Consider the following 17,717-nt stretch of genomic DNA (forward strand, 5'->3'; position numbering starts at 1 on the left):
TGACGTCTCAAAGCCCTACAAAGGACAACCGGGAAAGCACAGTCCCTTGTAAATCCCCTTGGGGACCAGGCTCTCCTCTCTGTGCCCGAGTCTGCACGGAGTGTGCATGGTGGGGGAGGTTGAGGTGGGGTGGGAGGGCATTGGCAAGAGGGAGGAGAGAAACTCCACGCAGTGATTATGTGGAGGGGATTTGCTATGTCTCTTTCCTCCCCTCACCCCTCCTTCTTTGTGCCTTTTCTCCGTGTTCCTCTCTTTGTCCCCTTTTCCTCGTCCCCTTCTTCTGCATTTGTCTGGGAGGATCCTGGAGTGTTCCTTTGATCGACTCAATCTTTCTCTGGCACTTGAGTTCTGATTGGCTGAAGGACTTAGAGGGGGAAAAAACTTTAATTAAGTAGATAATCTCTTCTTTGGAAGTTTGGCAGCTCCATTTCACCTCCCCTTAACTCTGTTTGGGATCGCTTACACACCAAGGAAGTTGGGGTTCGAGGAGAATTCCATCCCACTACCAGGAGGAGAATACTTCCCATCTTAGCACTCTGTTTCCTCAGTTTTTAGAATTTTCTATCTCTGTTACTCCAGAGGATTATGTTACTTATGAAGCCTTCTGTGCGCATCTTTCTTTTCATCTGTGTCCTCCAACTCAGCCATACCTGGTAAGTAACCTGGAACTTAGAATTAGGTAAATGCATGTAATATATGGGAAAGAGCTCATTTTCATTTCCAGGAATGTAGGACGCGTGGGGATCTCCCCTAGGAAAAAGTGTTCCAGGGAGTAGGGCTCTTCCAAATTTGTGGCTGATTTTAGTAAATCCTTAGACCCCTACCAATAAAAGAATTAAAAGATAGGGGTTCCTATTTTTCTAAATTGCTATATCACAAATATTCTACATTTTGGGGTGAGGGGAAAGACAGTAGCCCTTTTTTTTTTAATCAAATCCTGATTTCGGCATTGTGGAGAAGAGGAAGGTGGTTCAAAGCAAGTTCTACTGTATGTTGAATCTGATCTTTGAGGTGAAGACAGAAATTCAATGGGACCTTATTTTGCACTGTTTGACTTGAATGTTTTCAGAATATTCTAAGTAATAGCTCATATCATCACTTCCCAGAGATTAAAAATTAACTACCGAGTTGGTACTGGGTTAACCAACATGTTTGAAATTAAATATGTTAGGAATCTAAGCTTTTCTACAAATTTGTTTAATTTATTCCATTTACAAATATTTCTAAATTGCTCAGAAAACAAGATAGCATGTGTGAAAGTGTTTTGTAAACTATAAACCACCACACAAATGATAGATATGATCATCATTTGCACTTAGCTCTTGGAAAACAAATAAAGTATCTATACATGGAAAAGTTAATAAGCAAGCACAAAATAACATGCAGACTGTAAGATCTAGAAAATGCATGTTGCTAGGGTGTTTGGAGTTTCTCCTCAGTTAAGATGTGAGCTCAGTCTCTCTTCATCAGTTCTCATTTTGACCGCCTAGTTAACCAAGTTACGAATCCAATTGCTACATAAACTGTTGAGGAAGCAAGAATAGGGGTTTCTTTGCTGAAATCAGCTTCCTGTGCTAATTGAGAGTGTATTCTTATCATAAATGAGTACAGCCATCACTATTAAAGAGTTGATAACAAGTATGCCAAATTAATACAATTTGCCGGTTAATGCAATAATTTGCAACATTTCTGATTATAAACTGAACCGCCAAATAATTGGTCAATTTTTAATTGGTATTTTAATTAAATATTTCATGTCCAAAAAAAAAAAAATCTTCCTTCTCTCTCTGTCATGAGAACAAAAAGACAAAAGGGAGAGGAGACTAGTTCAGAGAATTTCTACTGATGTTCATGGTATTCTTCAGCTGATTCAGTATCAGCAAAAGAGAAACACGAGATTCCTTTCCCCAGTCACCAGGGCAGTGTGAAGAATTGTTCTATAAAAAATACCTTTACTGTGTGTCCCTTCCCTGCTGGAGGGGGTCATGTTCATTTCATTCCGATATTGACACTGCCACACTGAAAGGTGGCTGGGTTGCTTGTCTGTCCAAATTCAAGTGTCTGGATTCAAAAAGAAAGAAGAAAAAAGAGATGTGAAAGAAAATTCTTATTTAAAAACACGGTTTAAGAACCCCTTCTCATTTTCCCTGACTTGGAGGAGAAATGTACAAATCTGGATAATGCAATTCACTTTTTTAATTGCATTCCATAAGCCTCAATTTGAATATTTATGCTTTGCTGAGTCTGGTTTTGGTAGCATTTGAAATGTGATTTTTAAATTTAACATTCAACCTCGATTATTCTTATAATGGGACTATCAGAGTTTTGCATAAGGTCATCTTCCCCTTTGAGCCATACAGAGAAATTTGACCAACGGCAGCCTTTCAGATGTTTCTCTTAGTACTTCATTATCAACCTTTTATGTGGGGACCTCAAAAGCATTTAACAAATAGAGAATCACAATTTCTGCTTGGCTGTTCAATTGTAGGCTGGCCTGAAATTACTGCCTAAAAGAGTTCATCAACAGAAATTCCTGGGCTTGAAAAGGAAAGGATAAAAATGACATGTGCCTACAATGTGCAGTTTTACTAGGTATCTTAGTGCAACATAATTGGGGGAAAGAGCATTCTCCATAGTTTTCTCTTGTCTGGACCCTTTTGAAAGAATTATCCTTTAGTAACGTGAGAAAAAAATATTTTTTAAATGTTTTTTCTTAATCATTAATGGCTAAAAAAAAAAAAAAAAAAAAGAATGAATGAAAGAAAGGAAGAAAGAAAGAAATGAGTATGGGAAAGCATAATACAGCCAAGCAAATGGTGATGCTTATAATGGTGGCCAGAGATGAACTAATTTGACTACTTCCAATACATTTACTCATCTGGAATGAATGGACCTAGAACATGTTTTTCCTTAACTGTTGACTTCATTTGACTCCAAATGATGTCTCATAATGATATTGGGTCTTTCCAGTTCGTATTCTCTCTCTCTCTCTCTCTCTCTCTCTCTCTCTCTCTCTCTCTCTCTCTTCTCAACGCAGTAACCAAATCAGAAAGATGCACTGGGATACAGAGGTTAACTATGTCTCTGGTCAAATTCTTCAACAGAGATCACTACCCTTAGTTTTTTCCAAAGGATTTAATCAGTTTCTTTTCTGCAGAAGAGCAAGATTACCTGAAATCTTGTGTTTTAAAGCACTTTTTGAAATACATCATCCCTTGTTTCTCTACATTTATGTTTTAGAGTAACCTGTCTATGGCTCTTGAAATTTCAACTGATGACAACATGCAAAACCCCTGATTAGCAAAGGCTTCAGTTATTAAGTGGGGGGTGTCTTTGAATCCATATTTTCATGAAGCATCATCGTTAGCTATTCTCTGCATATATGTGCAACACTTTTTCAAATGTATATTATGACCAGTAAAATACACAGCTCATTTAAAATCATTGAATTCATGGTAATGTGTTGTCCTATTAAGTTTTTGTCAAGTTTTCCCTCTAACAGATACAAAAAGAACACAGACAATCAAGTGAGGACCCACTAAGCTAAGTTAGGGGAATAAAGTCGGGTGTGAGAAACTGCTTTGGAATATGGAAAATAATATGCCAATAAAAGATGCACATACCTAATAGCTCCCCTAATCAATAGAGTTCATAGTCCACCACAAAAGGCGGGGATCGGTGGGGTAATTCTGGGCAGGATTAGGCTGGTAGCTGTGGTTTAGGAGGTTCTCAGGGCTTGAGACATGATCAGGGAAGCTCAGTTCCCAGTTTTGTCATTGATTTCCTCAACAACTTGAGACCCGAGTTTTTCCTTTCAGAGTTTCTATTTCTCCTGCTATAAGTAATAACAATAACAAACTATTATAATTGTCATTATTATTATTTATAAAGGCTATGTGGTCCTGAGAGGAGACACTTTGTTAAAGCTTTTCTTATGAAACCAGTTTGCATAAGTGATGAGGAGGATGCTCTACAGTGCATCTTTATGTGTGTGTGTGTGTGTGAGTGTGTGTGTGTGTGTGTGTGTGTGTGTGTGTGTGTGTGATAATATGACACAAAGAAGGATCTCCTTTTTGTGACATTATATAGAGGTAAATGGAATATACATAATCAGAAGAAAAGGAATTCCAACCCAACCCCTCTCTCTTCTCTCTCCCTCAAAAAACACACAAAACTACCATCCACTCTGGGCAGACTCTCTTGTCTCATTATAAGCCAAATTTTTATGGTTTGCTTTTCTCAATCTTTATCGTAGGTCCTTGTTATTGATCATATCATCTCTCTATATGCTTCTTAGGTAAGAGTTTTCTCCAGACCAAGAGAAATCAGACCATATGGGATTATTTAAATTCACTTTTCTTAATAGGTTGTTTTCCAACGTCAGCATGCCCCAGTAGCAGCACAGACTGAGGCTGTGCTTCAGTAGTCTCAGTAGACCCTGTAAGTAGGCCAATAGTTCAGTATTTCTATGCAGCTCCATAGATGAAATTCTTGTGTTTTCCAGGCCAAGCTTAAACCATCCTGCATAAGGACGAATTTATCCTTCATTCAAGACTTTAATTCTGTAATTCTCCCATATATGCAACTAGATAGAGATAGCAGTTATATTTTTAAATAAATATTTTTAATTAAAAACTGTAATTCTCTTTTGCTACCATCTCAGTCCTTTTCATTTACTCAGGCTCTTCAGGTTCACCATATCAGACTCAGAAGTTTCCATTCCAGGCCAATATCCAGGATAATAACTAGCAAACCAATAGATGGGCCATATTATCCTGTCTGGCATTTCTTCATATTAATCCAAGGTGTCTGGTGGAGCTCATATTGCATAGACTATTGCTTCAGGAGTATTCTGTTGTTTAATTTTATATTACTGAAATTTTCTTTAAAAACAAACAAACATAGAACAGTACATATAACAACCCCCAATAACTCATCTTCAACAGTTATCAACCCTTGGCTAAACTTGCTTCATGTATACTTTCTGTAGCATTTTCAACTGCATGTATTCTCTTAGTCTAAATCTCCCAAATACTGTTGTGGTTCAAAATAGTAAGAAGAGGGACAGGAAAAGGAATTCCCTATCCCCTGTTCAAGAGATCTAGTGCCAGTAATTAGAGACCTTGGGGAACATCATATGACTATGGGTATCAGAACTACAGATATGACCCCCATTGGGGTGAAAAATCAAGAACACAAATTAGTAACAGGAGAATCTGTTACTAATTTGAGTTTGTTTCTGTTTGAGCTGTGGCTACTCAGATTGAGGTGAGGACATTTTTACCATCCACGGATTTAGTTCCATTAAGTAGTGAAAATGGTACCAAAGTGCCAGAGCCTGCCAATTTCCCTCCCTTGAACTGTTCCCTGGTTGTTTTCTAGGGCAAGTCATGCACACCTACCTTCTTGCTCCTGACATAAACTGGCATTGCATCCATCAGTGCAATTGAGAACGTGAATATTTTCTAAAGTCTCCACTACGGGGACCACGGTAACGAGGTCAGAAAACAAAACCAAATGCTCTGCCTCCATAATGGTCCTGGACGGGGTTCCTGCAATCCCAGGCTTTCTGGGAACAGTGGCTCTGAGCTGTTCCTTAGCGGCTTTCACTTAGAGACCTCGGAACAGAGAATGAGCACAGCCTATTCCCAGTTCGAGTCCTCATTTAAATGCTAAGCCCTGAAGTGCTTTTTTGTTGCTCAGTGTTTCTCAGCAGAGGTTGCCACAATACATAAAGAAGGAAGGAAATGAGGACAAGGAAAGACAGCCTATCTCTCTATAAATTATCCTGGAATACAAATGGCATTTCACTTTCAGGGAATAAGATTATCCCTTGAAAATTTGTGATTTGCCTGAGAAAGAATCTGCCTGAGGTTGTTTGGCAGGAACCCATGATACACAGTTGTCCTGAGGGCTATTATGTGGTCTTTGCCAGTAATTATTTGTCAAGGACTGGATTTGAGATAATGTGGGATTTTGAATATAAAATTTAACATAAAACTACTACCAAATCTGACACATCTGTTTAACTTTTCTTAACTTGTTTATGAGACTTTTAAAAAAATATGTTTTAGGGCACTGCCTTATAACTTAGAAAATTCACATTTATAAAACAAATTTCGAGAATTATTTATAGGGCTGAATTCCCTTTGAAGAAACAGATGGAGTTTAAATAAGTGAAATAGCTATGGGGGTGTGACCTAAACCTGTATATTTCATCATTTTCCTTTTATACTCTTCTGGAAAAAATACTTCTACTTGGCCCGAATCTCCAGTGCATTTCTCTTTCCTTTCAATGCCATCCATACTCCTTCAATGAGTCTGTACTAGTTGCTTTAGTTTCATAACTGTTCGGGCACTGTAATCTGGCTTCTGTTCTGTTGCTCTACTGAAATAGAGCTCCCCTTTAATATCACCTTTGTTCCCTCTGGACAAATTTTTAAGTAGGAAGAAATTCGTCTTTGAAATTCTGAACCCTTCTCTTCCCTACAAGACTTCAGATTATCTTGTGGCTTCCACTTCCTAATCCTTCCCCTAGCTAAATAGGAAAGAGCCCGATTTCAATTACTTATACTTTACAAGGGATAAGAATTAGTCACGCTGTTGTTCACCCTTGAAAAACATTTTAAAACTTAACTCTAATTATACGGTGAATTATAACTAGCTTAAATATCCTTGAGTATTGTCAGAGGAGGTAGTAAAAAATTTGGGACCCATGGGATATTATTTCACAATGCTTAGTAAGGCCTGCCTTCTCTGTAATTTGGTGTGTGTGTACATATTGGTGTGTGTGTGTATGTATGTGTGTGTGTATGTGTGTGTGTGTGTGTGTGTGTGCATGTGTGTTCTGTGGGTCATATGTTATAGCAGATAGAGGGAATCACAAGGAAGCTTGCTCAGAAAGAGCTATGTTTGGGCTGTCCCAGGCCCAAGGCATCTTGTGCATTCAACGAGGTAAAAAGCTGGCTGTCAGACATTCATTCTAAGAAAAACTTGCTTCACTGGAACACCTCTGGCTACAGCTCCAGGCAGCTCCCTACTCTGGTCACTCTCCTTAATCTCTCTCCCTTCCCCCCCTCCCCTCGCCCCACCTTCTCCCTGTACTCTCTCTCTGCTAAATCTCCAGAGAGAGAGATATGTCCATCTACATTCATTCACCATCACTTCTCCTTTCCACTGGGCCAGCACCCCAAATTATAATTACACGGTCTCTCCTGAAGTAGGCCAACTAGAGCTTCATGACCCCGAGACTTTTTATGGACCTCAAGAAATGAGATTAAAGGGTAGAGAGAAGCCAACCCTAGTATTCAAAGACTTGTGAGGAAAGTGGAGAGAGGGAGAACAAAGTTGAGGGGGCGGGGAGTGGTCAGAAGGAACTGAAATGAAAGTCCTGGGCATTGAGAGGAAAATACCAAATTCTGGATATTCATATGCAGAATCTTTGCTTTTTAAAAATATGTGAGGGGAGAGAAAAGGGGAATCCTAACTGGAATTTAAGCTACACCAACCACTGGGATTTAAACGTACCCAGGCACACTTGGCAAACTAGTGGGGCTGGCCTGCAAGAATCTTGTTGCATGAGACTTAGTGCTCTCCTGGGAAGAAACTCCCATACTCAGGGAGAGGGAGTCTGGCATACAAAGTTGGCCTAGGAACAGGGTCCTGGTCATGCAAAGGGAGAAGGAAGTCTGAAGATAGCATGGTGCTTGGCACTCCTGGTCCAGTGCCCATCTGTGTCACAGGCTATATGGAATCAGGCACGTGTTCTCACCATGACAGCTAAACTCCCAACAATACAATGCGATGTGCTACAGACCACCTCACGGGCTGCGCTAGTTTGGAGAATTACCCCCAAGCAGGGGTAAATGGTTGCAACATTGGATAGTGGCTTAAACCTCTCGCCCATCATTAGACATAACTGACAGAGAATGGGAACTTGCAATTTTTCAGGAACTTTCTAAAGTGGTAAATAGTAATAAATAATGATTAAAGGTTTCTTCAAATGGTATCAAAGGAAGACAAGCATTGAAAATTAGAGGGCATGGATATATGGATAATAAATATTAGATCAAAAAAGACTGACAAGCAAACAAAAGAAAGTTGGAGGTTTTCCAAGAGCTAAAAGAAAAGTTGTGACATTTGTATTTGGGTTGATCTAAACCAACCTTCCTGCCCCAGATCCCTAGGATAAAAATTTACTGGTGATCTGACATATTATAGACTAGACAATTTAGGAGACAGTATAGCCCAAGAGAGAAGCTGCATAATGCTGAAAGCCATGGGTGTTTGAGGAGCTATAGTGCCCTAGATCAAGAAACTTTGTATAGTGGTTTGATTATGACTAGTTTATAGCCACTCTGGTGTGGGTCCCTAGAGCAGATACAAAGGGGAAATGATAAAAGGTGCACAGAGCTCTGCTTTAGAAGTTACCCATAGCCTCAAAACTACTAATGCATCTGTATCTGTTGTCTAACAAGAGTTGAAAAGATATTTAGTAATGAAGAGACTAGCAAGGATTTAGTCTATACACAATAAAAGGAAAAGAACTTGTAAATGTTAATAGTAGGGGAGTTGTGGCAGAAAGTAAAGAGGACAAAAGGACTTGTCTACCCAGCCTTGATGGGAATGAGAGCAGAAGCAACTTACAGTGAAACATTATTGTGAGAGTTCAGAATGAATGATGGAGAGAGAGTCCCGATTGCTCTTGCAAATTCTTACTATTGGTAAATTAACTTGGGAGAATGATGAGATAGCATTAGAAGCTTGTAGGAAAAAGTACAGACCAAAGAATGAATTAGACTCACGTCAGGATTGATGACAAGAGTATGGAGGCAGTCTAAGAATGTAAAATAGCCTGGCTGGTGTTGCTCAGTGGTTAAGCGTTGAACTATAAACCAGGAGCTTGCGGTTCTAGTACCAGTCAGGGCACATGCCCAGTGGGGGATGTGCAGGAGGCAGCTGATCAATGATTCTCATCATTGATGTTTCTCTCTCTCTCTCTTCCTCTCCCTTCCTCTCTTAAATCAATAAAAATATATTTTTAAAATAATGTAAAATAATAGTAATGGCATTAAAGCATCTGTGGGTGGAAGTAGTTAGCATGTTTCCTAGAGGACTGATGGCCCCTAGACAAAGACTCAGAATCCTTGTAGATGCATATTCCACCCACCAAACAATGTTTTATTCCTGGTATGGGGAATATGGGCATAAGCAAGTCAGCTGTAATTACCAGGAAAACATTCTACACTACCAAGAAAAACTGCAGGGAAGGAAAGAGATCTATGATTTTAGTGCTCAGCACAGAAACCCAGCCCCTCAGGGCAGTGACCAGTGAGAGCTTTGAGAGCTACCAAACTTGGAAGATGCTCCATCCAAATACGAAAGAAAGAGGAGAATGTCCACCAATTTATTACTGTTGTAGATGGAGCATCCATTTTCTAGAAGATTGAAGTAATAATTGTTGGATTTCTCTGGTAACTAATGCTGTTAAGCATCATATCATGCACTTATTGGCCATTTGTTTACCTTCTTTGAAGAAATGTCTCTTAAGATCCTTTGACCATTTCTTACCTGGGCTATCAATGCTCTTTGTATATTCTGAATGTAAGTGTCTAATCAGATATATGACTTAACAAATATTTTCATTCAGTGGGTTGTCTTTTTACTTCCCTTTTTTGTGCCTTTTGAAGCACAAAACTTTTTATAATTTTGATGAAGTCCAGTTTATCAATGTTTTCTTTGGTCACTTGTGTTTTTGGTATCAGGTTTACAAACAAACAAAACATTGCTTGTCCTCAGATCACGAAAACTTAATATCTGTATTTTCTTCTAAGAGTTTTATAGTTTTAGCGTCTACATTTAGGTCTATGATCTATTTTGAGTTAATTCTTGTATATGGCGTGAGATATGAGACCAGATTCATTCTTTTGCATGTGGATATCCAGCTAGTTGTTCCAGCATCATTGGTTGAAAATACTAAGACTAGGCAAGATTTAAGAGAACAGTATGAGCAAAGGCTTAGAGGCATGCATTTATGGTGTTCAGAAATAGCAACTGGTTTGGTTTGACTAGAGGCTTGGACAAGTAGGGATATTTCATGGGAAATTAAGCTGAAAGGCCATATATGGTTAGATTATGGAGTACCATGAGTGCAAGAGTTGAAAAACTAAGGAAGATACCTGAGCAGGATATCAGAATCAGGCTTTCAGAAGATTGATCTAGCTGCAGACTGACTATACACCGGATTGGAATGGGGTAAAAATTATAACTAGAGAGGTCAATTAGTAGGGCTTCTACAATGGTCTAAGTTGGAGGCCACAAATAAGATATGACAGTGAGAATCCCTGAGACAGTCAGAGAGAAAAAAGGGAGCTGGTAAGTGAAAAGTATAATGGAGGTAAAATACATGCAAGACTTACTGATTAGATAGTGAAAATGGATTGAGAGAGATGTGGGGAAATAGTGGCTCTATTAACAAAACATAGTCAAGTCAGGAGAAGTGTCAAGTTCAACAGGGAATATTAATTGGCTTTTATTTATTTATGTTTTTTAAAATACATTTTTACATTGATTTCAGAGAAGAAGGGAGAGGAAGGGAGAGATAGAAACATCAATGATGAGAGAGAATCATTGACCAGTTGCTTCCTGCATACCCCACACTGGGGATCAATCCCACAATCCGGGCATATGCCCTGACCAGGAATCGAACCGTGACCTCCTGGTTCATAAGTCGATGCTCAACCACTGAGCCACACCGGCTGGGCATAAGTTGGCGTTTAGACATACTGTCTTCATAATTTGAAACATTCCCAGTGGAGAAGTCTAGCATTCATTTGGTAATGCAGCTCTGGATCTCAAGATGCAAGTCAGGGCTGGAGGTACAGAGTTGGGAGACATTGCATAATCATGGTAGTTAAGACCATGGGCATGAATAAGGGTTTTTCTCCTATTCCCCTATCTCTGTAGATAGTTGCCCTTCTGTGTTTCAGGTGTACAACATAATGATTTGATGTGTGTGTATATTGAGAAATTATCATTACAATAAGTCTAGTTAACATCTATCACGATGAGTCATTTCTTAATACTGGCTATTTTGGATATGAGTAAGTCAGCCACAGTGGTTCAAATATGTCTGCAAATAACTCAGGGGTTTCCAACACAAGTCAACTTATGGGAATGCTGTCCAACTAAGGCTGACAGTCGTGTCTCATGGCAGTTGCTCAATTAAATCTGATTAATCAATTGAACTAGACCAGCATGTCATACAAATCTTTACATATTTCGGGGCCTTGGAGGAAAGAAGAATCCTCTAGTGTTCTGCGCAACATTCCCTGCGATTCCAACCTAGCATCCTCTCACAGGGAGTCTCTTTACCCAGGCTCATGGCAAAGCTTTCTCCTTTGTCTGCCACTTGATATTTGTTTTGTTGCTTTCTTTCCTGACAGCTGTCTGTTCTGGGGGATGGGAACTAGCCTCTGTCTTGCCTGGTAATGTCCAAGAGTCTTTGGCAGTTACCGAACATAAAAAACACCTCCCTGAGCCAGAGCACGCAGAGGGCCTGGCTGACTCCTCTGACACCACTCTTTCAGGATCAGAAATGTATCTGCAAACCCATAATGGCTTTAGCAATTATGAATTCATTTGAATTGTTTTGAATTTATTTTTGTTCTTTGCCGGTACCAACCCTCCCCCCGCCCCCTCCCCAAGACAGTAGTACTTTTCAGTCAACTTAATTTTGCCTGCCAAGCTTTAAAGTTTTGGGTTTTTTTTTGTTTTCTCATTTATCTCTCTTTAATTTACCAAAATGAGAATTGAAAAGACTGACAAAATATGGAGTTGCAATGTGAACATATTAGTAAGAGCAGTGACAGACAATAAATTATTAATAAAAATAAGTGCAGAGGTAAGAGAGAAAGAGAGAGAGAATGACCTGACTAATTTAACAACACAGGGAGAAGAGCAGTCATAGGAGATCTCCATCAAATCGGGATCTTTCACCTTCATGTTTAAACACATTTACTCCTGTATTTTTCATATACCCTTTTCCCCTTATCAAGCTTTAAAGTTTTGTTGACTATGTAGTCTTTTATGATTTTCTAAAAATCTATTACATTTCTTTCCAAATCTTTTTCATCTTCTCTCACATGACAGCCTCCCAGTTTACAATACTGTATTTGTATTTTATTATGAAGAGAGTCGGCTAAGCTCTTTTCACTTCTGATGATGGCCAGCATATTAATGGCCTTTACAATTGCAGGGTACACCAACTTTCATGGAACAATACATAATGATTCCCATGTTACTTTCTACCATTATAATGGGAAAAGGGCAATAATAGGTAATATATTGGGGTTAATTTTCAGATGCTTATCCTGAAGTCCATTTGCCAGGTTATATATGTATGCATTGAATTTTTAATTTTTATATAATTATAGATTGGCAGAAGATTGCAAAGAAATGTGCAGAGAAGTCCTACATAAGCCTCTGCCCATGGTAACATCTGACAACTATCCTATAATATTTACAAAGTTCTATAGTACAATATTTATAAAGTTTATTCAGACCACCAGTTTTACATACACTCATTGTGTTATGCATAGCTCAATGCAATTTTGCCACATGTATAGCTTTGCATAATCACATTGCAATCAAGACACTTAATTCTACCATCACAAGACTCTCTGGTGTTATTCCTTTGTAGCCACATGCATCCCTCCTCTTTAACCCCTGGGAATCACTGATCTATTCTCCAGCTCTATGATTATGTATTCCACAATTATTACATAAGTGAAATCATGCAGTATGTATCCTGTTGAGATTGGCTTTGATCACTCAGTATAATTTCCTTGAGAATCATTCAAGTTGTCGCATGTATCAGTTGTTTATTCCTTTTCATTCCTGAGTAGTAATCCATTGTATGGATGTACCACCGTGATTTTGATACTTTTATTGATTTTCTTTTAGAGAGAGGAAGGGAGAGAGAAAGAGGGAAAAACCATTAATGTGATAAGCGAAACATCGATCAGCTGCCTCCTGCATGTCCCCTACTATAGATGGAGCCCACAACCTGGGCATGTGCCCTGACTGGAGAATCGAACCAACAACCTTTTGGTGCATGGGACGATGCCCAACCAACTGAGCCACACCAGCCAGGCCTTGTACCACAGTTATTATAACCACTCACTCTTTGAAAAACATTTAAACACTTTCACATTTTGGGTTATTACGAATAAAGTGCTATGAGCATCCAAGCATAAGATCCTGAGTAAAAATAAGTCCTCATTTCTCAAGGATAAATGCCCAAGAGTGGAACTGCTGAGTCATATGACAAGTCTATTTTTAGTTTTGAAAGGAACAGCCTAGCTATTTTCTAGAGTCAGATTATTTATTTTTGGACTTTAATTACAATTCAATCCCTAGAAAGATATTCCACTATTTAAACCTTTCTGATTAGAGAACTATCCTTCTCAGAATCCCGATAGTACTGGATTTAAATCCTGACTCAATAATTTATTAGCTGGGCAACCTTAAATACTTTTTTGAGTCCCAGATTCCCGATTTGTAAAATTGGGATAATAATGCCTGCAATAGTAAGGATTTAACAAAATCAACATGTAAAATACTGAGAGTAGAGCATCTGTTTCACAGTAATGAGTTAATGCTAACTCTATTCCCACCCATGGCAAAACAATGATCAAACAGTACTCCCAACACTTTTGGTATTTGAAAAGGAGCGTAATACATGTTGTTTTTTATTAAATAACTTGTCTTTAGTAGACTCCTTATGCATAATTTTTCCTTCGCAAATCATTTTCCCTTTCTTCCCATCAATTGTATTTTCTAAAGTAATCCTTACAGCTCTTGGCAGCAGAAATGAGTTGGTGCATCTCCATTACACTCTGTGGTCTTGTTCTCTTCTAGGTCAGTGAACAATTTTCTGATGACTGGTCCAAAGGTAAGAAAAATATTCCCTTGATTTGTTTAGATATCACTAATCCTAGCTTCTTAACTGAAGACTACACATGTAATTTCTTTTCATTATATCCACGCTTTTTAGTGTGCTGAACCTATTACCGACAAAAACTGGGGCACAAAGGGGTTAGTGACACAACCCAAACCACACAGCATCTAGTGTCAGAGCCAAGGCAAGAACTCACGAGTATCGGTTCTAAATTTACAGCAGAATTTCTAAAGCCAGAGAAGTCGACGGCCTTTCACAGTGTCAGGCTGCAGCCACACAACCTTCTCAGGCAGTGGGGGGATGCAGTTTTTACAGCGCTGCTATTGGACTGCATTCTCTCTAAGGACATTTCCAGTTCCAAAATATTATTTCTAAGATGGGATGAGAACAAGTGAAAATTCATGAATTATGTGATTTGGGATCCCTCTGGAGAGGCAGAATAGTATAGTGAATCAAGTCAGGTCTAGGGTCTGATAAACTGAATTTTATTCCTACTACTATAATTTGCTAGCTGTGGGATCTTGGGCAAATTGCTTTACTTCACCTCTCTGAGCCTCAGATTCCTAATCTAGAAAATGGTTCCTATTTGACAAGGTTATTTGTGATGTTAAATGAGACAGCACATTTCAAGTGCTCACTCTGTCATTATTTTGGAGGGATGGGAAAGTGGGCAGGAAGAGAGGGGCTTGGCCACTTTAGGGCAAGTGTCTCCAAGTCCAGCTTTTGTAAGTCTGAATTTTGACCCTGTGTCCCCGAAGGCTTACTTGATCTACTCCAGCAGCGTGGCAGCTGGTGCCCAGAGCGGTATTGAAGAATGCAAATACCAGTTTGCCTGGGACCGCTGGAACTGCCCTGAGAGAGCCCTGCAGCTGTCCAGCCATGGCGGCCTGCGCAGTGGTAAGGAAAGCCTCGGCCACAGCTCCCTGGACCCCCTGGCCACAGGTTAGAGCCCCACTCTCCAGGGATGGCCCCTGCCTCCCCTATACCCTAATTCCTCGCCTGGTCTTTACTCGCAGGTGATCTCCCTCTCTGGGATCTTCTCTGTTCCATCTCTAGCTCCTTTTTCCTACCTAAGAGCTTTTCTCTCTCTTCCCCCAAACCCTCACTGTTCAACAAATGGACCTTGTCAATTGGCTAATGGCTCCCTCACAATATAAATAACATCAGGAGGTAGGTAGGGTCATAATCCCTCATTCCTCTCGGCCCCTTCCTTCAGCAGGCTCAGCAGAGAGGTACAAGGCAAGTGGGAAGAGACTTGGAGGCCAGATTTCCCTGGAGAAGAGGGAGTGGCCATGCCAGTAAATAGAAGAGCTGGCTGTCAGAGGTTCTTTCAGAACTAGGTGGCCCACGCCTCTTAGACCTCAATGTTCCAGGGAAGTGGGATGGGTTCTTGATAGCCTGGCCTTCAGATTCATCTCTTCCTCAGGCTCTTTCCCACCGAAATCCTTTACAACCACGTATGTCAACAAAAATCTAGCCACCTAATCGCAACGTGTATGACTGGAAAAGATGGGAGGGGAGAAGGGAAGGGCTGAGACCAGGGCTGGAGTAGACCCTGGAGAGAGTAAGGAACATTAGGTGGGGAAATAGGGTAGAGCTGGGAGAGGAGGACAATGATTGTATTAAAGGGAGGTGGCATGGCTGGTATTTCTTTGGATTGCGACTCCTCCCTCTAACTCACCCAATTTCTGGTTCCTGCCAGCTAACCGGGAGACAGCATTCGTACACGCCATCAGTTCTGCTGGCGTCATGTACACTCTGACTCGAAACTGCAGCCTTGGGGATTTTGACAACTGTGGCTGTGATGACTCCCGCAACGGGCAGCTGGGTGAGTAATGATATTGGGGTGGGTAGGGCGGGCCAGTAGAGTTCACTTAAAGAATGAAAAGCTTGGTGGGTAGCTGGGTGGGGTGAAGAGGAATTGTATTCTTCTAAATCTGAGGAAAATCAGGGTGAACCAGTTTAAGCCCAAACCCTAATGTGTCGAACCAGGTTAAATGCCGCATGGGCTCTCGGTCACCTACTGAGTAAGTTTCCTTAATTTAACAAATAATGATAAAGGAACAACATTCCCCAGGCAGTCAATCGGTCGCTCTCTCCAACATAGTGGGGACATCCTTCCATACCATCTGTCTCGTTTCCACTCTGCCTCCACTGTCCTAATCCTCCCTGCCCTGCGGCTCAACTTCCAACTTAGTTATTCCGTATTATTTCAATTGCTCCTCTCTCCTCTCAAAGCTCGCGCGTTCCTCACCTTTCTAACAGCCATTTGTCCTTTCTGGAAGTCAGTCGCTGGCGGGCACATGCACACTGTGCCCAAAGGCCAGAAACTGTGTGAAGATGGGCGCGCAGGCACCTTGCAGAGAATCCACTCGGCAACTACTTACGTCATGGAGTCCTGAGCAGGTGATAGGCTGAACGTGGGCGCTCAAAAGCGGCAAAAACGAGTCTAGGCTGAAACTAATCTGGAGACAAGGCACTCACCCAACCTTAATCTCTCTTTATCTCAGATTCCCAATTAGAAATAGCTGCTCAACGACCTTCCCTCTCCCCTGCTCTTTTCCAGGGGGTCAAGGCTGGCTGTGGGGAGGCTGCAGTGACAACGTGGGCTTTGGAGAGGCAATATCCAAGCAGTTCGTTGATGCCCTGGAAACAGGACAGGATGCCCGGGCAGCCATGAACTTGCACAACAATGAGGCCGGCCGCAAGGTGAGTCTTGCAGCCCCTGGGGTTGGCAGCTGGCTCCATCCATTACCACCCCTAAGTGAGGACAACTCCTCACTTCATTTAAGTTTGGAAAAACGAGGTACTGAGGTGTAGGAGGGACTAGACGCCTCGCAACTCCCCCAGAGGCAGAGACTCCCCACGCGCTAAATCCCTGGCCCGCTCACTCCTCTCCCCCCAGGCGGTGAAGGGCACCATGAAACGCACGTGTAAGTGCCACGGCGTGTCTGGCAGTTGCACCACGCAGACCTGCTGGCTGCAGCTGCCGGAGTTCCGCGAGGTGGGCGCGCACCTGAAGGAGAAGTACCACGCAGCTCTCAAGGTGGACCTGCTGCAAGGTGCCGGCAACAGCGCGGCAGGACGCGGCGCCATCGCCGACACCTTTCGCTCCATCTCCACGCGGGAGCTGGTGCACCTGGAGGACTCCCCAGACTACTGCCTGGAGAACAAAACGCTAGGCCTGCTGGGCACGGAGGGCCGGGAGTGCCTGCGGCGCGGGCGGTCCTTAGGCCGCTGGGAGCGCCGCAGCTGCCGCCGGCTCTGCGGGGACTGCGGGCTGGCGGTGGAGGAGCGGCGCGCCGAGACCGTGTCCAGCTGCAACTGCAAGTTCCACTGGTGCTGCGCGGTGCGCTGCGAGCAGTGCCGCCGGCGCGTCACCAAGTACTTCTGCAGCCGCGCGGAGCGGCCGCGCGGGGGCGCTGCGCACAAACCCGCGAGAAAACCCTAAGGGTCTCCTCTCCCCGCTCCTTTCCCCATTTGTCCTCGGCTTCTTTTAGAGACCCCAGTCATAGAGGAACCTAGAGATGCGGATCCCGAGAGAGACGCTGCCATCTCCGGAGATGTCACTTTCCAACCTGTTTCCCCAGTGCCGGGGCGCTCTCTGGGAGCCGTCTGAAGGGTCCTCACGGCCCACACTTACTCTGAGAACTTTCTGAGGTTTGAGCTATTGATCTTCTTTGGACGAGGAGGAGAATAGGTGGTCCTCCTCCCTTCCTAGTTGCCTATCGTTGGACCTAGCCTATGGAGCCTTAGG

General features: G+C 41.8%; 1 protein-coding gene across 1 annotated transcript; it reads left to right on the forward strand.

Annotated features, from left to right (window-relative positions):
- Positions 1-585: 585 nt before the first annotated feature.
- WNT8B (Wnt family member 8B) lies at positions 586-17,411 on the forward strand (the record flags this gene model as incomplete). The annotated part of the gene is made up of 6 exons (XM_079793418.1): positions 586-653; positions 13,921-13,954; positions 14,719-14,857; positions 15,663-15,788; positions 16,527-16,669; positions 16,866-17,411. 6 exons carry the CDS (start codon positions 586-588, stop codon positions 17,409-17,411), a joined length of 1,056 nt encoding a protein of 351 aa, XP_079649544.1.
- Between the last annotated feature and the right edge of the window lie 306 nt (positions 17,412-17,717).

The sequence above is a fragment of the Cnephaeus nilssonii genome, assembly GCF_951640355.1.
Source record: "Cnephaeus nilssonii genome assembly, chromosome: 16".
In the NCBI taxonomy this organism is placed as follows: Eukaryota; Metazoa; Chordata; class Mammalia; order Chiroptera; family Vespertilionidae; genus Cnephaeus; species Cnephaeus nilssonii.